Here is a 22,800-nt window from a genome sequence, read left to right as displayed (position 1 = left end):
CCTTGCGAGTCCGACCCCGCCCTTCAGGAGTGACGAGCTGCCTGACCAATGGGAGCAGGGGGCGGGCTCTCTGCGGAAGGACTTGAAGGTGGCGGTGGTGAAGGTGCAGGCCGTTGTGGCGGCTCAGAGGCAGGTGAGCCCCGGAAAAAGCGTCCTGTGTCTTGGGAAATGGGACTTTAAGCGAAAGGTGGAGAGATGCCCCACGGAACCGTGCAGCCCTGGGGAGGATGGTGGTTCGCGTCGAACCCCAACCTGGGACTTGTTCGGGCCCAGGCCTAGCTTAGCTGAGGCCGCTGGGGGGTGGGTAATACTAGATTTGAGGGACAGTTTCCTTGGACCTTGACGGGTTTTGACTGTAGGTCTTATCTCAGTTTGCATCTCCCTGTACTTATATGGAGGTAGAGGTCTGGGAGTGCCCTTCCACTTAATCTCCCAGGTTGGGTTTTTCTCCTCTGCTTCTTGTTCCTAGAATTTGAGTGTCTTTCTCTTTCTCTGTTACTTCTTCTCAGCCACTTTTTTCTCCCTCATCACTTTGCTGTTTTCGGAAAGCAGTTAGTAGTTATTCGCTGCACGTTACTTTTGAGCCAGATCGGCCCTCTTCATTACGCTAAACAGCGGAATCATCTGCAGCGAGATGTAAGCATCACCTTGGGATAGGTCTGGGTCCGGGCCGAACATCTGCGTTTCTAACAAGCCCCCAGGTGCTGCTGCCCACGTTATGAGTAGCAGCGTTTTACCTGAAGTCTGTCCAGTGCAAATATAATGCGAGTACCTTATGTCATTTTAAATTTTGGGATAGCTACATTTAAAACGTGAAGAGAAACGCGTGAAATTAATTTTAAGTATATGTTTTATTTAGCCTAGTATATCTGAGACATTACCATTCCAACGCTTAATCAAATATTTAGAAATTGGGATTTTATATTCTTTTCTTGGTATTAAATCTTCAAAATCTGATGTGTATTTTCCACTTACAGCGCATCTCAGTTCCGACTAGACACAGTTGGAGTGCTCAGTAGCCACCTGTGCTAGTGACTGCTACAGTAGCCTACTGCAGAAATTAAAAGGTGTGAAAAATAAGATTGCATTGACCACACCCTTTGCAACTCTATGAGATGGGATTCAGAACTACTTTAGAGATTCTCTGTAATTGAGATGTGCCCAATTTACAGAAATAATAGTCAAAATAGCCAACATTTCTGAAAGTATGATGTTGCGCTGAGTGCTTTGCATGTATTATTTAATCCTTACGGCAACCCTTTGAGATAACTGCTATTATTATCTAAGATCTGCGGTTTCAGGCCCAGAAAGGTTAAAATTAAGTAGTCCAAAGTCATACAGCTAATAAGTAGGAGAGCGAGGATTCAAGCTCGGGTCAGTTATGACTTCTAAATCAGATCCAGCAGTGTATAATTACTACCATTTATCACTGATTTCCCTTATTGATGCCTCTTTTCCAGCTTACAGTAGGGGATAAGACGTTTAGATTTGCAGTTGGGGTAGTTCCCCATGCAAGATCAAGCTGCCAGCCTTGTGCAATGAAATATTTCTAAGATAACTATGCTCTTCTTGTAGACCCAATGAACAGTACTACATTGAGCTCAGGAGAGTTTTATGAGTAGAAGAGCAAAAATACACATATTGGCCAGGTGTGGTGGCTCACGCCTGTAATCCCGGCACTTTGGGAGGCTGAGGCAGGTGGATCACTTGAGGCCAGGAGTTCGAGACCAGCCTGGCCAACATGGTGAAACCCCGTGTCTACTAAAAATAGAAAAGTTAGCCGGGCGTGGTGGTGCACGCCTGTAATTCCAGCTACTCAGGAGGCTGAGGCAGGAGAATTGCTTGAACCCCGGAAGCGGAGGTTACAATGAGCCAAGATCACAACAATAGCACTCCAGCCTGGGCGACAGAGTGAGACCCTGTCTCAAAAAAAAAATCCACATATCTACATATGCTAAAATATGGTATTTTACAGAAAAAAAATTCTTCCATTGTGTGCATAATAAAGACATGAAATTATTTTCTCTTGATTTTTGAATTAGTAAATATTTTATCAAAATGACAATTCGTATTTTTCATTTGAAGCAAGGAGTGGTTTCTCCACAATCCTATAGTGAACTGGAAAATTAAGCATTTACAAACTTCAATCATGTTAGTAGGTGGAAAAGAAAGTCAGTTAAATGGATTGGAGGGGAACAAGTAACTGTGGTGTGGTAGAGTTTCGGGAGGATCCCTCAAATAGTCATTCTCATCACCAGGGACCTCCACCTGCATTGTCTCAGAGTCACATGATTAAGCCAGCTTATAAAGGGAAGACTCATTCATCACACCATTCGCTCCCTTGTTCCCCAGTAGTACGATATGGGAAAATATGATGCTCATTCAAAAATATAAATGAAAGTTAAGTTTCTGTTGTTCTGGATCATGTTATATTAAATAGCCCTACATTGAATAGCAACTGGACCAGAGATTTTCAGATCTTTGGGATAATGACCATCCCACGTCTCCAGCCCCCAGAGATATGGGTGGGAAATTGGTCATGTAAGAAACCCTAGACTCTTAAGTGAAAATACCATCTGAAAATCAACAGATAATAAAGCCCTCATGGAGATGGTGAGGCATCAGAATTCTTTTGAGATCCAAAAAGTTCTTTATAGAGAGCCACTGTACTAGATAGGCAAAAAAGAAACAATTTTCCTTTTCTGCTCCTTCATCTATCTTTAGATCTCAGGTTGCATAAGATGTAGAGATTGTGCCACACATCTATAAATTCGATCGAATATACCTTAATAATATTTATCAAGATTGTCACAATTAGAAGAAAACTAAATGGTCATTTGATCCACCTGTCCCGCTCAGTTGATGCTGGAATCTCCTTTATGAAGCCCCTGTAATATGTACCCAGCCTCTGTTTCAGTCCCTCTAGTGAGAGGGACCATCTAATGTTACGCATTTTCCATTTAGTTTTAAATTATAATACCTAAAGTTCTTGTATTATTAGCTGGAATTGCTTTCCAAGGTTTAGCCAGATATAAGCCACTGTCACAGTATCTCCTGTGCCCATCTTATGTAATAACAGGCACAAAAGACCACTGCAGTTGTATGCAGCAAAACACCTGTAGACTCATTGCTTGTGCAAAGTGTCCTTTGAAGATACAGATTTCTAGAGACTGTTGACTATCCCATGTAGAGATATCCTCAACTGTTATGACCATGCATTCACTACCCTCTTTAAGAGGCAGGCCAGGCGCGATGGCTCACGCCTGTAATCCTAGCACTTTGGGAGGCCAAGGTGGGTGGATCATGAGGTCAGGAGTTCGAGACCAGCCTGGCCAATGTGGTGAAACCCCATCTCTACTAAAGATACAAAAAAATTAGCTGGATGTGGTAGCGTGCGCCTGTAATCCCAGCTACTCGGGAGGCGCAGGAGAATCTCTTGAAGCCGGGAGGTGGAGGTTGCAGTGAGCCAAGATTGCGCTGCTGCACTCCAGCGTAGGTGACAGGGCAAAACTCCATCTCAAAAACAAAACAAAAAAAAAGAAGCAGACCTGACCCGTTAGGACTACCATCCTCCACAGCCTGCAGAGTGTAATATTTGAGCCAAACCTCCAGCTAGTTGCTTTGATTATGGTGACTATGTACGAAAAGCCTCAGATTAATGTGAACATTGTTAAAATGTAGTATTAATTCACCTCTTCACAAATGATCAACATATAACTGAAGATTTCCCCTTAACAATCTAGCTAGTAGTATAATGCTGTGCACAGGTGCCAGTGATGGATGGAGAATAGGGTATTGGATACTCTAACAGCCCAAGAGAGCCTGGCATGGTGACCAGGTTGAGCATACAGGGCCACATTTCAGAGTTGACTTCTTCTGTTTTTCTCTTGTCTAGCTGTTTACATATATGTATGTTTTTCTCTTGTCTAGCTGTTTACATATATGTATGTTTTTCTCTTGTCTAGCTGTTTACATATATGTATGTTTTTCTCTTGTCTAGCTGTTTATATATATCTTTGCTTTCCTTAAAATAAAAATGAAGGTAGGTTAGAAACATTACAACCAAACTCTGAGCCTGAAATGGCCATAGTATTATAAAATTTGTGTTGGGGAATAATACAAATTTGAGCATGTAGGAAGAGGAGTTTGGACTTTCAGGAATTAAATTAGCCATAGGGGAATAGACAGGTTGAATGCGGGAGAGTATTGAAAGCATTTGGCAGCCTATCGCCACAACCCAAGCCTGAGGCATTGAGGTGTTTGCACATCACCAGAGTGAAGGTGATGGGATGGATCTAAGGTATTCTTGATGACTAGAGACTACAGCAAAATCTTGTTTGGGGGAAAGATGAGTCCAGCTTTATGTCTGTTGAATTTGAGGTTGGTCTGATGCTCAGAACACTTTTGGCCTGAAAGTGTAGGTGAGGAATGATTTGTAGAGGTTTTATTTACAATAAAGAATAGATGAGTTTCTTGGGGGATTGACTGTAACAAAGGACCAGGTGGAGTTCATGTTGCTATTATAAGAAGGATGAAACCTTTTGAAACTACTTCCCATTGATTTTTTAGAAATCCCTTAACAGATCAGTATCTTTATTAACTACTTTCTTGAAGTGTTTATAGTTAAGTGTTTAATTTATGCAAAGTTCTCGTTCTGCTTTCGCTTAAAATTATTTAAAATTGGTATTATCTTCTTAATTTTTGTTTCCCCAGATTTTTTAGTAAGTTTACTGTGTGGCCATTATAAAAATTTATAGTGGCCAGGCACGGTGGCTCACGCCTGTAATCCCAGCACTTTGGGAGGCCAAGGCGGGTGGATCACGAGGTCAGGAGATCGAGACCATCCTGGCTAACATGGTGAAACCCCGAAAATTAGCTGGGCGTGGTGGCGTGCGCCTGTAGTCCCAGCTACTCGGGAGGCTGAGGCAGGAGAATGGCGTGAACCCAGGAGGCGGAGCTTGCAGTGAGCCGAGACCATTCCACGGTACTGGGTGACAGAGCGAGACTCCATCTCAAAAAAAAGAAAAAAAAAAAATTTATAGTACTGCTAACGTAATCCTCAGTTTGTGGATTAATTCAAACATTTTAAAATTCCGATATACCTGTAAAAATGTAAAGTTTTTATGCTTTTCACAGGCTATATCAGCCTACATTTTTAAACAGATTTATTGTAATTAAAAAGTTTTGTGTGTTTAAGAGACAGGGTTTCGCTCTGTTGTCCAGGCTGGAGTGCAGTGGTGATCACAGCTCAAAGCAGCCTCCAATGCCTAGATAGAACTACAGGCGAGCGCCACTATGCCAGGCTTATTTATTTATTCTAAGAGACAGGGTCTTGCTTTGTTGCCCAGGCTGTCGAACTCCTGGGCTCAAGCAGTCCTCCTGCCTCAGCCTCCCAAATTGTTGGGATGACAGGTGTGGGAGCCACCACTCTGGCCAAAAAGTTTTATATCGTATTTTTTGATATAGTAAAATTTATAGTAGAACTTATAATTTTGAAGTTACATGACTTTTCTTAGAAATGTCATAAGTATTATATATTTTATTTATTTATTTTTATTTTTTTGAGACAGAGTCTCGCTCTGTTGCCAGGCTGGAGGCTGGAGTGCAGTGGCGCGATCTCAGCTCACCGCAACCTCTGTCTCCCAGGTTCAAGTGATTCTCCTGCCTCAGCCTCCCAAGTAGCTGGGACTACAGGCATATGCTACCACGCCCAGCTAATTTTTGTATTTTTAGTAGAGACGGGATTTCACCATGTTGGCCAGGGTGGTCTCGATCTCTTGACCTCATAATCCACCTGCCTCGGTCTCCCAAAGTTCTGGGATTACAGGCGTGAGCCACCATGCTCAGCCTATATATTTTAATGTATATTTTTATTTTGTAAAATGTTTACTACTTTTATGTCCTGTGTGCAAATGTGTTTAAGTCAATACAAATTTTATTAAATAATATGAGACTTGGCAGAGTGTGAGACAAAAAACAAAAGATAAAATGAAATAAAATTTCGTTAAATAATAGACTGTTTTATTTAATCTGCCTAGGAAACCATGTGTGCCTTGAATACCATCCATTCTACCATTTTCCTAGTACTAGGAACTCAGTATTCCTTTTTTTGGGTTTGCAAGACAAATATTTCCTCAGTTTTCTTCTGGCTACTTTTGTGAAAAAACACCTCTCTTTCTTTACTTTGTAACTTTAAGGATATTTTTGTTCCCATACAATTCTTAATTGGACCAACTGAACTTTACTTTTTTCCACCAACCAGGGCAATTTTCACTTAATTTAGAGAAACTAGTTAGGATGATGTGACTAAAAATATTGCCATTATTATATACACAATATTTGTTTTAGGGGATATTAGGGGTACAAACAAGCAGTTGTCTTCCAGGATCTTTGAAACTGGGGCACAGTCTAAGATCCATGTGACTGCTTATCTGGGAGACATGCCATATATTTCAAGATTCAATGGGCAGAGAAAACAGTAGTGTCCAACATCACAAAGCAAGATGCTTTGAAATCAAGACGTTGATATGTAATTGTTCCACTTCTCAAAAAGGCAGTTCTAGTAACTCCAGACTGAGTAGGAACAGAGATTTTTTTTTTTATTTAATAATAATTGATACAGATTTTCCCAGCCAATGGTGGGTAAAGCACTCTAGTTAGTAAATAAAGCAAAGTTTTTTTAGTATGTAATGACATTGGGAAGCATGGAACAAATGGAGTGAGTCACTGGGGATGATTCCAGAGAGGGGTTATAACTTGAACTTTATTTATTTAGCAGAATCTGTAAATTACAGCATTCTGTCAGAGAAGAGGCCATGCCTAGAAGCTCTGAGATGGAGTAACCATGTGTTGTGAAGTCATACTGATTAGATAAACAGAGGGTATGTGCTTGGAAATTGTGGAAGCAGTAAGGTAGAGTAGGGAGAGTGAGTATGCGTTTTAGAGATCCTTCAAAGGTAGGCAAAAGAGGTTAGATTTAATGCTGGAGGGAATATGTAACTGCTGTATACATGCTTAGGTTCTCCCCAGCCCCCAAAAACATTGACACAAACACCTTCTGCAACCAAAGGGTTAGAATTAATCATTTGACCTAGCTTAATCCTGCTTTTATATACTTCATTGATACATGTTACATACATAATTTCCATATGTATCTTGAACGTGCATTCATTTCTGTTAGTTCCAGCATTTGATTATCACATCCGGGAAACCAGCAACCATTGCTCAACTACAATCTGTAAAAACTCTTTACGTATTTGGATCCAGGTAGATCCACTAACATTCAACGCAGAGAGCTGGCTTTATGGGCCTGTGGCCTATGCAGTCTCACTGACCTCACATTCAGAAGAGACTTTTGCTTGATTTCATGCTCTGCTATCTTGAAATTTTAATAATTTCTAGACAAGACTTCCCACATTTTCATTTTGCACTAGGCCCTGCAAATTATGTAGCCAGAACTATCAACAGGTACTTAATAATTATCTTTAAAGTATTCCACTTTAGGCCAGTCGCGGTGGCTCATGCCTGTAATCCCAGTATTTTGGGAGGCCGAGGTGGGCGGATCACAAGGTCAGGAGATCAAGACCATCCTGGCCAACATGGTGAAACCCCATCTCTACTAAAAATACAAAAATTAGCCGGATGTGGTGGCACGTGCCTATAGTCCCAGCTACTTGGGAGGCTGAGGCAGGAGAATTGCTTGAACCTGGGAGGCAGAGGTTGCAGTGAGCCAAGATAGATAATGAGCCAAGATTGCACCCTCCAGCCTGGCGACAGAGCAAGACTCCGTCGCCAAAAAAAAAAAAGAAAGTATTCAACTTTAGTTGATATATCTAATGTTAGCAGCTCTGTAGGAAACCATTAAATACCATGGTTAGGAGTAACGACTTTGGAATCAGTAGCACCTAGTTTTTATCCCAGTTCTGGCCCAGCTTTTGCTATGAGACACCAACTATGTGCTTTAAGCTAAGACTCAGTTTCCATAAACAAAATAATAGTACTTTCACCAAAAAGTATATACAAGAATGTTTTTAACAGGACAATTCATAAGAGCCCCAAACTGGAAACAGTTCAAGGGTCTGTCTATAGTGGAATGGATAAATAGCAATTTGTTTATACAATGGAGTACTATGTAGCAATGCGGGATGAATGGAATACAACTACAAGTAAGGACGTGAGTGAGACTCACAAACCTAATGTAGAAAGAAAGAAAACAGACGTTAAAGAGTATAATTTTATTTATATAAAGTTCAAAAGCAGACAAAACTAATCCGTGCTGTTAAAACTTAGGATATTGGGGCCGGGCGCGGTGGCTCAAGCCTGTAATCCCAGCACTTTGGGAGGCCGAGACGGGCGGATCACGAGGTCAGGAGATCGAGACCATCCTGGCTAACACGGTGAAACCCCGTCTCTACTAAAAAAATACAAAACATTAGCCGGGCGAGATGGCGGGCGCCTGTAGTCCCAGCTACTCGGGAGGCTGAGGCGAGAGAATGGCGTAAACCCGGGAGGCGGAGCTTGCAGTGAGCTGAGATCCGGCCACTGCACTCCAGCCTGGGCGACAGAGCGAGACTCCGTCTCAAAAAAAAAAAAAAAAAAAAAAAAAAAGGATATTGGGTCTCCTTAGGAGAAGAAGGGGACACGGAACTTCTGGAGGTGTACAATGATGTGTCTCCTGCCATGACGTGGACTTATTCACACTGTAAAATTCAACAAGTTAGGCGCTTCAAGGATTTGTGTACTTTTCTATATGTTATACTTCTGTAAAATTTGCATAAAAAATAGTCTTAATATATAATTACTCTGAAAATTAAAGAAACACTTGTGGAATCTTTAGAGATGCCTCAAGAAGTTCACAGAATATAAGCTTATTTGTTTTATTTTATTATTTTTTTGAGACAGAGTTTCGCTGTTGTTGCCCAGGATGAAGTGCAATGGCATGATCTCGGCTCACTGCAACCTCCACCTCCTGGTTTCAAGCGATTCTTCTGTCTCAACATCTTAAGTAGCTAGGATTACAGGCGTGCACTGCCATGCCTGGCTAATTTTTTTTTTCTTTTTTTCTTTTTTTCTTTTTTTTGGTAGAGATGGGGTTTCTCCATGTTGGTCAGGCTGGTCTTGAACTCCTGACCTCAGATGATCTGCCCGCCTTGACCTCCCAAAGTGCTGGGATTACAGGTGTGAGCCACTGCGCCCGGCTGTAGGTTTAAATACTTTCATTAAATGGTTTATAGACTGACAGAGAAGAATTAGGGCCACAGTTTCAACCAGTGTCTTGGCTGTTCGCTTTCTCCTTTTTAACGATCTTTAAGACTTTGAAAGCCTTTGACAAATGGTAAATAAAGGAAAATTTAATAAAAGGTAAATAAAATTGAGGTTCTCTGGCCATCATAAGACTTCTTTTAAGTAATCTTTTTTATTGTATAGGAAAGTAAAATGAAGCATGTTTGCCTTTGTAGTAACAGGTTGAACTGTAAACACATTCTCAGTAAGACAGGTGCCCAGAGAGTGTTGCATGTTCTCTTATTTGATCACTTTGAGAAAGATTTTCCAAATGTACTTATTTGAAAACTACATTGTAGTTGTCATTTTATCCTTTGCCAGCGCTTACATTTAGTCTGGAAGACTTGTTATTTTATTTCATGTATATGTATTTATTTTTAGGTGACTATGAAAGGCTTATATTTCCAACAGAGTTCCACAGATGAAGAAATAACATTTGTATTTCAAGAAAGGGTAAGAAAAAATGTTTAATCATTAAAGAAGTTACTGTATCTTTATATGCAATAAACCCACTTTTAAATGACATGTTATTTTGAGTGAGACTTAATGAAGAAAAATTACTTAAATGAAACTCCTCAAATTACAGTACTTTCCTTTAAATTTTATGTGAAAATGGTGGCTCATATTGTAGTTTAATTGTTTTTTAAGTTTTATTTTGTTTTTAATTGACACATAATTATACGTATTTATGGGGTGCCATGTGATGTTTTGATTCATGTATAAATTACGTAATGATCAAATCAGGGTGATTAGTATATCCATCAGTAAAATACTTGCCATTTTGTTGTGTCATTCTAAATCCTCTCTTCTAGCTATATTGAAATATGTAATACATTCTTAACTATAGTTACCCTACTGTACAATAGAACACCAGAACCTATGCCTTCCATCTATCTGTAACTTTGTACCTGTTGACAGACCTCTCTCCCCAGCTCCTACCCCTTTAATCTCCACAGCCTCTAATAACCATTATTGGACTCTCTAAGTCTATGCAATCAACTTTCTAGGATTCCATATTTGAGTGAGATCATGTAGCATTTGTCATTCTGTGCTTAGCTTATTTCACTTAACACAACATTCTCAAGATTCATCCATATTTTCACAAATGACAGGATTTTTTTCTTTTTATGGCTGAATAGTATTCCATTGTGTATATATACCACATTTTCTTTATCTATTCATTTGTCGATGGACACTTAGGTTGATTCCATATCTTCGCTATTGTGAATAGCTGCAGTAAACATGGAGGTACAGCTATCACTTTGACATATTGCTTTCATTTCCTTTGGTTGTATGCATACCCAGGAGAGGGATTGTTGGATTACATGGTAGTTGTTTTTTTTTTTTAATTTTATTTTATCTTTTAATTGAGACAGAGTCTCACTCTGTTGCCCAGGCTGGAGTGCAGTGGTGCCATCCCAGCTCACTGCAACCTCTGCCTCTCAGGTTCAAGTGATCCTCCTGCCTCAGCCTCCTGAGTAGCTGGGATTACAGGCACGCACCACCATACCCGGCTCATTTTTGTATTTTTAGTAGAGACAGGGTTTCTCCAGGTTGGCCAGGCTGGTCTCAAACCCCGACCTCAGGTGATCCGCTCGCCTCGGCCTCCCAAAGTGCTAGGATTATAGGCATGAGCCACTGCGCCCAGCCTGGTAGTTGTATTTTTAATTTTTTGAGGAACATTCATATTTTTCTCCTTAATGGCTATACTAATTTACATGACCACCAGTGGTGTTTCAGCGTTCCCATTCTCCACATCCTCAGCAGCATTTGTTGCTGATCGCCTTTGTAATGGGGATGAGGGGCCTCTTCTTGTAGTTCTGACATCCGTTTCCCTGGCAGCCGTGTTTGAGGGGCATTCAAACCAGGGATGCAAGGATAGTTCAACATAAGCAAATCAACAAACGTGATACATCACATTAACAGAATGAAGGACATAAACCCTCGGATCATCTCAATAGATACAGAAAAACCATGTAATAAAATTCAACATCCCTGCATGATGAAAACCCTACATCAATTAGGCATAGAATGAATACATGTCAATCTAATAAAAGCCATGTATAACAAACCTGCAGCTAACATCGTACTGAACAGGAAAAAGTTGGAAGCTTTTCCCCTAAAATCTGGAACAAGACAAGGATGCCCATTCTCACTACTTCTGTTCAACATAGTACTAGAAGCCCTAGCCAGAGCAATTAGGCAAGAGAAAGAAAGAAAGAGCATTCAAATTGGAAAGAAGGAAGTCAAACCATCCCTGTTGTTTGCAGATGACGTGATCTTATATATAGAAAACCCTACAGACTCCACCAAAAACCTGTTGGAACTAATTAATGAATTCAGTCAAGTTTCAGGATACAAAATAAAAAATCAGGAGGCAGGGCGTGGTGGCTCACACCTGTAATCTCAGCACTTTGGGAGGCCGAGGCAGGTGGATTGCCTGAGCTCAAGAGTTCAAGACCAGCCTGGGCAACACAGTGAAACCCCATCTCTACTAAAAATACAAAACATTAGCCGGACGTGGCAGCGTGTGCCTGTAGTCCCAGCTACTCAGGAGGCTGAGGCAGGAGAATTGCTTGAACCTGAGAGGCAGAGGTTGTAGTAAGCCAAGTTTGTGGCACTGCACTCCAGCCTGGGCAACAGAGCAAGCCTCCGTCTCCGAAAGAAAAAAAATAATAGCAGTTCTTTTTGTAGTTGTTGTTTTGTTTTTCTGAGACAGGGTCTTGCTCTGTCACCCACACTGGAATACAGTGGTGCAATCTGGGCTCACTGCAACCTCTTCCAGCATCAGCTCCCACCTCAGCCTGCTGAGTAGCTGAGACTACGGGCATGTGCCACCATGCTTGTCCGACTGACTTTTTTTTTTGTTTTTTTTGTAAAGGCAGGTTTCGCCGCGTTGCCCAGGCTGGTCTTGAATTCCTGGGCTCAAGCTATCCTCCCACCTCAGCCTCCCAAAGTGCTGGAGTTACAGGCATGCACCACCGCGCCTGGCCAAGTAGCAGTTCTCTATACCAACAGCAAACTATCTGAAAAAGAAATTAAAAGGCGAGGCGCCTATAATCCCAGCACTTTGGGAGACCGAGGATGGAAGATCACTTGAGCCTAGGAGTTCAAGGTCAGCCTGGGCAACAAAAGGAGACCCTGTCTCTACAAAAAAAATTTTTTTTAGTTAGCCAGGCATGCTGGCTGACACCTGTAGTCGCAGCTACTTGGGAAGCTAAGGTAGAAGGATACTTGTGCCCAGGAGGTCAAGGCTGCAGTGATCCGTGATCTTGACACTGCACCCCAGTCTGGGCAACAGAGCAAGACTTGTCTCAAAAAAAAAGAAAGAAATTAAGAAGGCAACCCCATTTAAATAGCTATAAAGAATAAAAAATAAAATGCCCAGGAATAAATTTAACCAAGGAGGTGAAATATCTCTACGATGAAAACTATCAAATATTGATGGAAGAAATTGAAGAGAACAATAATAAGTGGAAAGATAGTCTGTGTTCATTAATTGGAATAATTAATATTGTTAAAATGTCCATACTACCCAAAGCCATCTACAGACTCAATTCAATCCCTATCAAAACACCAATGGCATCTTTCACAGAAATAAAAAAATAATTGTAACAATCGTATGGAACCACAAAATACTTTGAATAGCCAAAGCCATCTTGACCAAAAGAATAAAGCTGGAGGCATTACACTACCTTACTTTAAAAAATATTTTTAAAAGAATTGCTGCAAAAGAGGTTTTAGTTCCTCAGGGTGGTAGCGTAAAAGGTATTAGGAAGACAGAACAAACTTAATAGTCTTACATGTTGCGAAATAACATGTAATACCACAATAATGCAAGTTTTCAGAAAGTAGCTATATTTCAGAAAAGACCTTGTCTCGGCCAGGCACGGTGGCTCACGCCTATAATTCCGGCACTTTGGGAGGCTGAGGCAGGCAGATCACCAGGTCAGGAGATCGAGACCATCCTGGCTAACATGTTGAAACCCCGTCTCTACTAAAAATGCAAAAAATTAGCCAGGTGTAGTGGTATGTGCCCGTATTCCCAGCTACTTGGGAGGCTGAGGCAGGAGAATGGTGTGAACCTGGGAGGCGGAGCTTGCAGTGAGCGGAGATTGCACCACTGCACTCCAGCCTGGGTGAGGGAGCGAGAGGTAGAAAAATATTGTTTTCCATACACATTTCAGAGATTGCCAAAGTTACCTCATTTACTAAGTTTTAAATGATCACTTATACTCATATTATCACTAAGTTTTTTATTACTTTAAGCATAGATAGTAGAATTTTCATATACGGTATTGGTGATTGTTAGAAAGGTTTGTAGCAAGCCAAAATCATTCTTCCGTAAATTTAGGGATTAAAAGTAAGTGCTATATGTTAATCAGTATTTCATAATAATTATGAGAGTTTGGATCGTGAACGCAATCCAGTTTTCTCTCTTGTCTGTCACTAACTCCTAAAACATTTAGGTGCACTCCTGTAATTCCAGCACTTTGGGAGGCCGAGGCAGGAGGATCACTTGAGCCCAGGAGTTCAAGACCAGCCTGGGCAAAAAAAGTGAGACCCCCATTTCTACCAAAAAAAAAAGAAAAAACTAGCTAGGCACCGTGGCACCCACCTGTGTAGGTCAAGGCTACAGCAAGCCGTGTTCATACCACAGCACTCCAGCCTGGATGATAGAGCAAGACCCTGTCTCAAAAAAACAAAAACAATTAGGCCAGGGGTCTGTGTTTCAGACAGCTTGACTTCTGTCATTGATCAGGATGAGGGCCAGGGGTTGATTGGTTCTTGGGAAGAAACATCTCCAGGTTCATAAGATCATGAGTAAAATTCACAAACTCACCAATATTATTGAACATCTTCATATTATCACCAAGTTTTGCCAAAACTGAGATTTTAAAAGATGTTCTCAGATTGTGTTCCTGATAAATAAAACACAGTGATCCCTGTGATACATCACAGCAGGGGCTATCTAAGTGGCTATTCTTGGCCAGCTTTTGATCTAATCGTGGGCATATTAGGGGTAGAGGAGACTGATTTAATTATCAGTACCAGGTACAGTTGTTTAACGGAGGTGATATTATATTTAATAATATAGGTGGATGACATTGAGTGTCTGAATTTGGACTATGTTTGCCTTTGAATTTCTTTTTTTGTTTTCTTTTCTTTTTTATTATTATTATTTTTTTGAGACAGGTCTCACTCTGTCACCCAGGCTGGAGTGCAGTGGCACAATATCAGCTCACTGCAACCTCCACTGCCTGGGTTCAAGCGATTCTCCTGTCTCAGCCTCCCAAGTACCTGGGACTACAGGCGTGCGCAACCATGCCGAGCTATTTTTTATATTTTTAGTAGAGACTGGGTTTCACTATGTTGGCCAGGCTGGTCTCAAACTCCTGACCTTAAGTAATCCATTTGCCTTGGCCTCCCAAAGTGCTGGGATGACAGACGTGAGCCCCCATGCCCAGCCTTGCCTTTGAATTTCTATCTAGAAGTGGAATCTGAGAGATAATTAGGTTCAGTTGCATTGGTGTGTTGACCCCAGAATCCCATGGGGCATGGTGAAATGTCCAAGACACATGTTAAGGAAGAGTTGAATTAAGGAGTGTAAGGAATTCCACTGGCTGGCCAGTCTCACTGGCTTATGCCTGTAATCCCAGCAATTTGGGAGGCCTAGGCGGGCAGATCACCTGAGGTCAGGAGTTCAAGACCCCAACCTGGCCAACGTGGTGAAACCCGTCTTCTACTAAAAATACAAAAAAAGAAAAATTAACCAGGCATAGTGGCTCATGCCTGTAATCCCAGCTACTCAGGAGGCTGAGGCAGGAGAATGGCGTGAACCCGGGAGGTGGAGCTTGCAGTGAGCCGAGATCATTCCACTGCATTCCAGCCTGGGCAACAGAGCAAGGCTCCATTCCCCAAAAAAAAAAAAAAAAAAAAATTTGTAAAGGCTGTATGTTATGTGTATATGTGTTTAAGGATATCCCTGTAAACATGAAGATCCGATGTTCTGAGATTATTTAGGTTGAAATAAAGGAGTACAGTATTTGCTGCTTTACTTTGTTATCCTAACTTTATTGTCTACATATATATCCATATTGTTATTTGAGTACTTTTAAAAATATATGTCCGAAAGCTTTTTTAAAATTGTACCCCCAAATTTTCTTTATTCTTTTTTTATTATATACATTTCTATAATTACTTATAGTTGTTAAAATTAGCTGTGAGATTTGGGGTCTGATTAATTTTGTTTATGTGTGAAAATTTTCACAGCATAAACATGTTCTTATAGGAATGTGTGAAATAACATATTCTTTTATTATCCTTTGGTTCCAGGAAAATCTTCCTGTTACAGAGGATAACTTTGTGAAACTTCAAGTTAAAGCTTGTGCTCTCAGCCAGATAAATACAAAGGTATTGGTTCTTTTATTATGGTGCAAAGTAAAATGAGAGTTTCTTAGTGTATTTAGTGTATAAATACAATGATAACTGACATCTCCATGTGAAGAATTTATTATCATCTTGATTTTTATTAACTTTTTTATTTGAGACGGAGTTTCGCTCTTGTCGCCCAGGCTGGAGTGTAGTGGTGCAATCTCAGCTCACTGCAACCTCTGCCTCCTGGGTTCAAGCGATTCTCCTGTCTCAGCCTTCTGAGTACCTAGGATTACAGGGGTGCACCACCACACCCAGCTAATTTTTGTATGTTTTTTAGTGAAAATGGGTTTTGCCGTGTTTGCCAGGCTGGTCTCAGACTCCAGACCTCAGGTGATCCACCTGCCTTGGCCTCCCAAAGTGCTGGGATCCCAGGCATGAGCCACTGCACCCGGCCTACCATCTTTAGAAGAATAGAACAGCTAGGGGAGAAAATTTAGTGTGCTTTTGTATATTTCTGTATAAGGGACATTATTAGTCTGATTGAAGTTACATATTTTATATGAAAATGCAAATATTTTATAAGAAAATAGAAATATTTAATGTAAATATTTTATAATATTTTATAAACTCCTTTACATTGCAGAAACAGTTTATAATTAACAAAGCCTATTAAGGAAGAAATAAATAATAAAATAGAAACTAGAAACCTAATCAGTTTATTAGCTACCGATTAGATATTTAATTAATATCATTAGTTATGGTTCATCTTTTGTCATTTCTTTTTGCGTTGCTCTTTCATAAACATACATCTCTACCTCACACTGCCCTGCAGTAATCTTTCGTTATTGACCATGAAATACATAGAACGTTTTCAGTGGTAAATAAACTGTGGTTAAATGTGCCATGATAATTGAGCAGATCCATTTACTCCGTTTTTTTGTTTGTTTTGTTTTTTAGGATTAATGCCATAGTTTACATGACCCATAACTTATTGGATTATAATGTGACTATAATTTTTAGGAACCTAAAAGTCTTCTTTGATAAAGTCACACTTAGGAAATTACAGACCGGGCATAGGCTTTCATTGGGCAACTCTGTAACATGAGCATGACTTGCCAAATGCATTAGTGGGATCCCCTGAAGTCTTTTCACAAGAGTACTAGTACTAGATCTTGTCTGCAGATTTCTGTCTTCGGATGTTTTTTTTAAAACTGAAAAATCCATTAAAATTCAAGCCTAGGAAATAATCTCCTTGTCTAACAGAAATAAATAGTAAATTATGGTAAAATCAGTTGAATGAAATATTGCACATCTGTTAAGCGTAATGGTTATGAAAACTGTGTGGGTAATGTAAGAAAATGCTTATGGTAAGTGAAGGAGCCAGGATGTAATTGCTAAAACCATGGTTTTAACTCCATACAAATGTGCATAAAAGAAGTACTGTGGCCAGGCACGGTGGCTCACACCTGTAATCCCAGCACTTTGGGAGGCCGAGGCAGGCAGATCACAAAGTCAAGAGATCGAGACCATCCTGGCCAACATGGTGACACCCCGTCTCTACTAAAAATACAAAAATTAGCTGGGCATGGTGGTGCGTGCCTGTAGTCCCAGCTACTCGGGAGGCTGAGGCAGGAAAATTGCTTGAACCTGCAAGGCAGAGGTTGCAGTGAGCTGAAATCACACCACTGCACTCCAGCCTGGGTGACAGAGCGAGACTCCATCTGAAAAAAAAAAAGAAAAGAAATACTGTAAAACACCCAGTACTTCTGTAAGAATGTCATATGAACATCTTAAGAAAAGTATAGTGTTCCATATTGAATAAGAGACTTCTGACAATCAGGTATACATACAGGAGATCAGAAAATTGAAAAATAAATATAGAAGAGAATTATTTCAATTTCTTTTTACTTACTGTTCCTAAAATATTATGGTATCTACAGATACGTTCAGCATCTCTAATGTTAAGTGCCAGGAGCTTAAACCACAGGCTTATTTTAGTACACCCTGTTACTTCAAAAGACAAGTACTTATAATTAATTTGGTCACAGTCTAATAAAATACCAATCTCTTAAAAATTTAGCCTTAATGAAAAGAAACTCCAGTCACCATGAATCTGAAATTATATGGGAGATTACCTGTTAATATCCATCACTACTTCTCACCCACTCCCTAACACAAGGCTTTTAACAACTCAGGTGATTTTAAAGGGTATAGGAATGGAGAACCCTTTGTTCTCTTTGGCCACACCCCCTTATTCAACAGCCTTCTCTCCAGACTACCCTCCCTTCACCTGAATAAGATGACTGATAGTGTTTAGACAACCAAGAAATGTTTTGACCATAATTTCCCTTCATACTTGGCAGAGTAAAGATGTTAAACAAAGGATGTTAATGGTAATTTGAATAATAATATTCATTCCTAAGTCCTGCAGATCAACTAATGCCTCAGTAAATTCTTCGTTTCCTACCCTTTAGAGAAACCTATTGTGTGAAGTTATTTGCTTTGTCTTAATTCCAAAACTTGAACCATATTTGCTCTTTCTGTGATTTGACTTTTGCTCTTGCTTTCCTTACACATAATAGAGTCCAGGATTTCTTCTGACAATTGTATGTTAACAGCCTTTGTCATGATTTAGCTTCTGGCAGAAATGAAGATGAAAAAGGATTTATTTCCTGTTGGGAGAGAAATTGCTGGAATTGTATTAGATGGTAAGTATACAGATGTGAGTATATGTATTTATTTTCTAAGGTAAAAGAAATTAAATGGTAGCTAATTGGTTTCCTGGTACATAAAATTATATACAGCCTTTGAAATTTAATTATATGAAAATGTCCTTTTTAATTTTAATTTTTATTTTTTTGAGAGACAAGGTCTCTCTGTGTTGCCCAGCCTGATCATAGCTTCAGCCTTAACTCCTGGGTTCAAGTGGTCCTGCTGCCTCAGCTTCCTGAGTAGCTGAGTCTACAGCAAGCTTGTCCAACCAGCATGCGGCCCAGGACAGCTTTGAAGTCAGCCCAACACAAATTCGTAAATTTTCTTAAAACATTATGTGATTTTTTGACCAGGCGTGGTGGCTCACGCCTGTAATCCCAAGCACTTTGGGAGGCCAAGGAAGGCGGATCACAGTCAGGAGATCAAGACCAGCCTGGCTAACACAGTGAAACCCTGTCTCTACTAAAAATACAAAAAATTAGCTGGGCGTAGTGGCGGACACCTGTAGTCCCAGCTACTCGGGAATCTGAGGCAGGAGAATGGCGTGAACCCAGGAGGTGGAGCTTGCAGTGAGCCGAGATTGTGCCATTGCACTCCAGCCTGGGCAACAAGTGGGAGACTCTGTCTTAAAAAAAAATTAATTAGGCCAGGCGTGGTGGCTCAAGCCTGTAATCCCAGCACTTTGGGAAGCCAAGACGGGCGGATCACGAGGTCAGGAGATCGAGACCATCCTGGCTAATAAGGTGAAACCCCGTCTCTACTAAAAAATACAAAAAACTGGCCGGGCGAGGTGGTGGGCGCCTGTAGCCCCAGCTACTGGGGAGGCTGAGGCAGGAGAATGGCGTGAACCCGGGAGGCGGAGCTTGCAGTGAGCTGAGATCCGGCCACTGCACTCCAGCCTGGGCGACAGAGCGAGACCCCATCTCAAAAAAAAAAAAAAAATTAACTTTTTTTTTTAAATGTGATTTTTTTGGGGGGGGGTTCATCAGCTATCATTTAGTGTTAGCGTATTTTATGTGTTGCTCAAGACAATTCTTTCTCTTCCAGTGTGGCCCAGGGAAGCCAAAAGATTGGACACCCCTGGTCTACAGGTATACAACATTATGCCTGGCTTTGTCTGGCTCTTTTTTTTTTTTTTTTTTGTTTTCAGACAGAGTCTCACTCTATCACCTAGGCTGCAGTGCAGTGGCGTGATGTCCACTCCACTGCAACCTCCGCCTCCCAGATTCAAGCAATTCTGCCTCTACCTTCCAAGTAGCTGGGACTACAGGCACTCGTCACCACGCCTGGCAAATTTTTGTATTTTTTGGTAGAGATGGGTTTCACCATGTTGGCCAGGCTGGTCTCGAACTCCTGACCTCAAGTGATCTGCCCACATCATCTCCCAAAGTGCTGGGATTACAAGCATGAGCCACTGTCCTTGGCCCTTTTTTTTTTTTAATTGAAAAGAAAAATAGGACTTAATTGGTATTTTATAATTGAAGAGCTTATTACAGTGTAGTAAATGTTTAGGGGTTATATATTTAAATCCATAAGTGATCATATATTGAATAGAATGACCAATATTGTCTTTTTATGATGAAATAATGATCTTAACATACAGAACAGTAAGCCTTATATCAGGCTTTTGATATAATTTATTTCTAAATAGACCTATACTTAATATTCACTAACAGGTGGTTCATGATTAATGTGTTTGCTCTTACCTCGTATGCGAATGAATAAATGTGTTAAGGTATGTTAGATATATTAGACTATATTTGAGTTTTGGTATGTTAGACTATATTTGAGTTTTACCTGTGATTTTAACGTATAATAGATTTGATACTCTATGTAATCTTCTGACAAAGCTAAATGATAATTATGTTTCCTTTTTTCTCAGTCTGTAGAAAAATAAATATAATAACCAGATGATCATTCATTCTACATTTAGTGAGCAATTGCTAAGTGCTTAGGATATAAGTGAAATGAAGTCCTTGCCCTTAAACAGTTCACTCTCTAGGGGAGAGACAAATACATACGTGAGCAGATTATTATGTAAGCTCCGAAGAAAGCTGCTTAACCCGGCCAGAAGAAACAGGAAAGGCGTCTTGGAGTAAGATGTCCAAATAATAAGGGGCAGGCAGGTGGAGAATCACACCCAGGGAGGATATTATGAGCAAAGACAAGCAAGTGAAAGTGGGATGTGTATAAGAATTACAAAGAGTTTGGTATTGCTAGAGCAAGATAAAGTCCTGGGCAGGCGTCAACAGCATGGTACTTGGTAGCAGAGAAACATTTTGTCAAGAAAATTCTCCTCCTGGGCTGGGTGTGGTGGTTCACACCTGTAATCCCAGCCTTTGGGAAGCAGAGGTGAGAGGATCACTTGAGCCCAGGAGTTTGAGCCAACAGAGTAAGACCCCGTCTCAAAAAAAAAAAGAAAAAAGAAAAGAAAAAAAATTTCTCCTTCAAATATTGCAGAATAAAAGATATTGCACAAAATACTTTCATGATGATGTGAACACTAATTCCTGCCTTCCAAAAATGAAGCAGGAGGATAGGCAAGGGCCAAGACCTTTAGTTGAGACTTAGATATCAGATCGTACTTTAGGGAGATTATTAGAGTAGCCATTTGAAGGAAGGGTGGACGTGAGGCAAACAAGTCTATAGGCGAGAGGACTGGTTGGGTTGCAGACCAAGAGGCAAGACACAGCAAAGTCCATAACCTCAACAGTGGTGGCAGAGGTGGAGAAGAGGGATGGATTCAAGACATATTGAGGAAATAAAGTCAGCAGAACCTAGTAATTCAATGGAACTGGGAAATTAAAAACAGATGAGAACCAGGAATGGCTTACAGAATTCTGGTTCAGGCTTGAATTGGAACCAACATTTGATAAAGGAAGATGATCCGTCCGACATCTTAGTGAGGCTGCAGTGTCCGCTGCTGCTCTCCGAGCTTCACAATGCCACCCAAGGACGACAAGAAGAAGAAGGATGCCGGAAAGTCGGCCAAGAAAGACAAAGACCTGGTGAACAAATCCAGGGGCAAGGCCAAAAAGAAGAAGTGGTCCAAAGGCAAAGTTCGGGACAAGCTCAATAACTTAGTCTTGTTTGACACAGCTACCTATGACAAACTCTCTAAGGAAGTTCCCAACTATAAACTTATAACCCCAGCTGTGGTCTCTGAAAGACTGAAGATTTGAGGCTCCATGGCCAGGGCAGTCCTTCAGGAGCTCCTTAGTAGAGGACTTATCAAACTGGTTTCAAGGCACAGAATTCAAGTAATTTACACCAGAAATACCAAGGGCGGAGAGGCTCCAGCTGCTGGTGAAGATGCATGAATAGGTCCAACCAACTGTACATTTGGAAAAATAAAACTTTATTAAATTAAAAAAAAAGGAAGATGATCCAATTAGGAGGAATATTATGAGTTCAGATTTATACTTACTGAATCAAGGTACTTAAGTGACGTCTCACTGGCAATATCTAGTAAGCAATTAAATGAGTTTAAAGCTCAAGGGTGAGAGATCTATGCTGGAAAGTATATATTTGAGAAATGTCAGCATATAGGTTGTATTTGAAATAATAGAGTTGATGAATTCTCCAAGAGAGTAGAAAAAGATGAGAGATGTAAACAAAGAACCCTTTGGAATGCACTGTTTGAGGGTCAGTTAAAAGAAGAGGAGTATCAAGGACAGCAAGAAAAAAAGAGTCAGAGTGACCTTAGGAGGACAGGGATCAGCAGGAGAAGGGAAAGAGAAAAGTATAGTGAATCAGAAGCCAAAAGGATTGGGGGATGATGGCACAGGAGGGAGCCAAAGAAGGAGCAAACTCCAAAAGGAGGGCTTGAAAGTAGAAATAGCAGGCTTCAAATTACTTGCTAGTGGCAACAAATGCCTTCTGGGGCCATTTTGTTGACAGAGCCAGTCGAAGGGTGCATTTCCAGATTCAGGTTTCCATCTTACTTCACTGCTTCACCTCAGTTCCTTTTCTGTTAAATAGAAGTAATAATACCTACCTTATTGGTATATTGTAAAGTTTAAATGTATAAATACACAACAATGCTGGGCACAAGGAGGCATTCAATAATATTTGGGTTTTTTTACTCCCTTTTCCTTTTGTAACTCTTTGAATGAAACTACTCAAATGAATTGACTGATAGTCGAGGCTTTTTCTCTACATATGCAGAGAAAATGTAACTATCATTTCCATAAAGTTCCAGAAAACTTCTTGGTATCAACCTGAATTTATTTCCCAAATCAAAATCATTTTAATGTCACTCTTCTTAAGGGAGGAGACCACCCTTCGTGTTGTCTTATGCCCAATTTCTGCCTCCAAAGAAAGAAGTAAAAACTAAAAGGCAGAAGTGAAATCCACAGGCAGACAGCCCAGTGCCACACCCTGGGCCTGGTTAAAGATCCACCCCTGACCTAACCGGTTATGTTATCT

General features: G+C 40.5%; 1 protein-coding gene and 1 pseudogene across 5 annotated transcripts in view; both read left to right on the top strand.

Moving 5' to 3' along the window:
* The first annotated feature begins 4 nt into the window (after nt 1-4).
* Nucleotides 5-22,800, top strand: part of CRYZL1 (crystallin zeta like 1) — a 51,670-nt gene continuing 28,874 nt past the window's right edge. For all 4 annotated transcript variants that reach the window (XM_033232383.1, XM_033232384.1, XM_033232386.1 and 1 more), the window contains exons 1-4: nt 5-133; nt 9,664-9,735; nt 15,619-15,696; nt 18,296-18,368. In XM_033232383.1, the coding sequence (XP_033088274.1) occupies nt 9,670-9,735; nt 15,619-15,696; nt 18,296-18,368 (217 nt within the window). In that variant the 5' untranslated portion in view covers nt 5-133; nt 9,664-9,669. The remainder of the gene's footprint in view (nt 134-9,663; nt 9,736-15,618; nt 15,697-18,295; nt 18,369-22,800) is intronic.
* On the top strand, nt 19,755-21,739 carry LOC117095723 (annotated as a pseudogene). The gene has a single exon (XR_004442146.1). The product of XR_004442146.1 is annotated as a 40S ribosomal protein S25-like (transcript).

Source organism: Trachypithecus francoisi, unplaced genomic scaffold (genome assembly GCF_009764315.1).
Source record: "Trachypithecus francoisi isolate TF-2019V2 unplaced genomic scaffold, Tfra_2.0 Lachesis_group14, whole genome shotgun sequence".
Classification (NCBI taxonomy): domain Eukaryota; kingdom Metazoa; phylum Chordata; class Mammalia; order Primates; family Cercopithecidae; genus Trachypithecus; species Trachypithecus francoisi.
The sequence above is the reverse complement of the archived record's forward strand: the minus strand, read 5'-3'. Positions and strand labels throughout refer to the sequence as shown.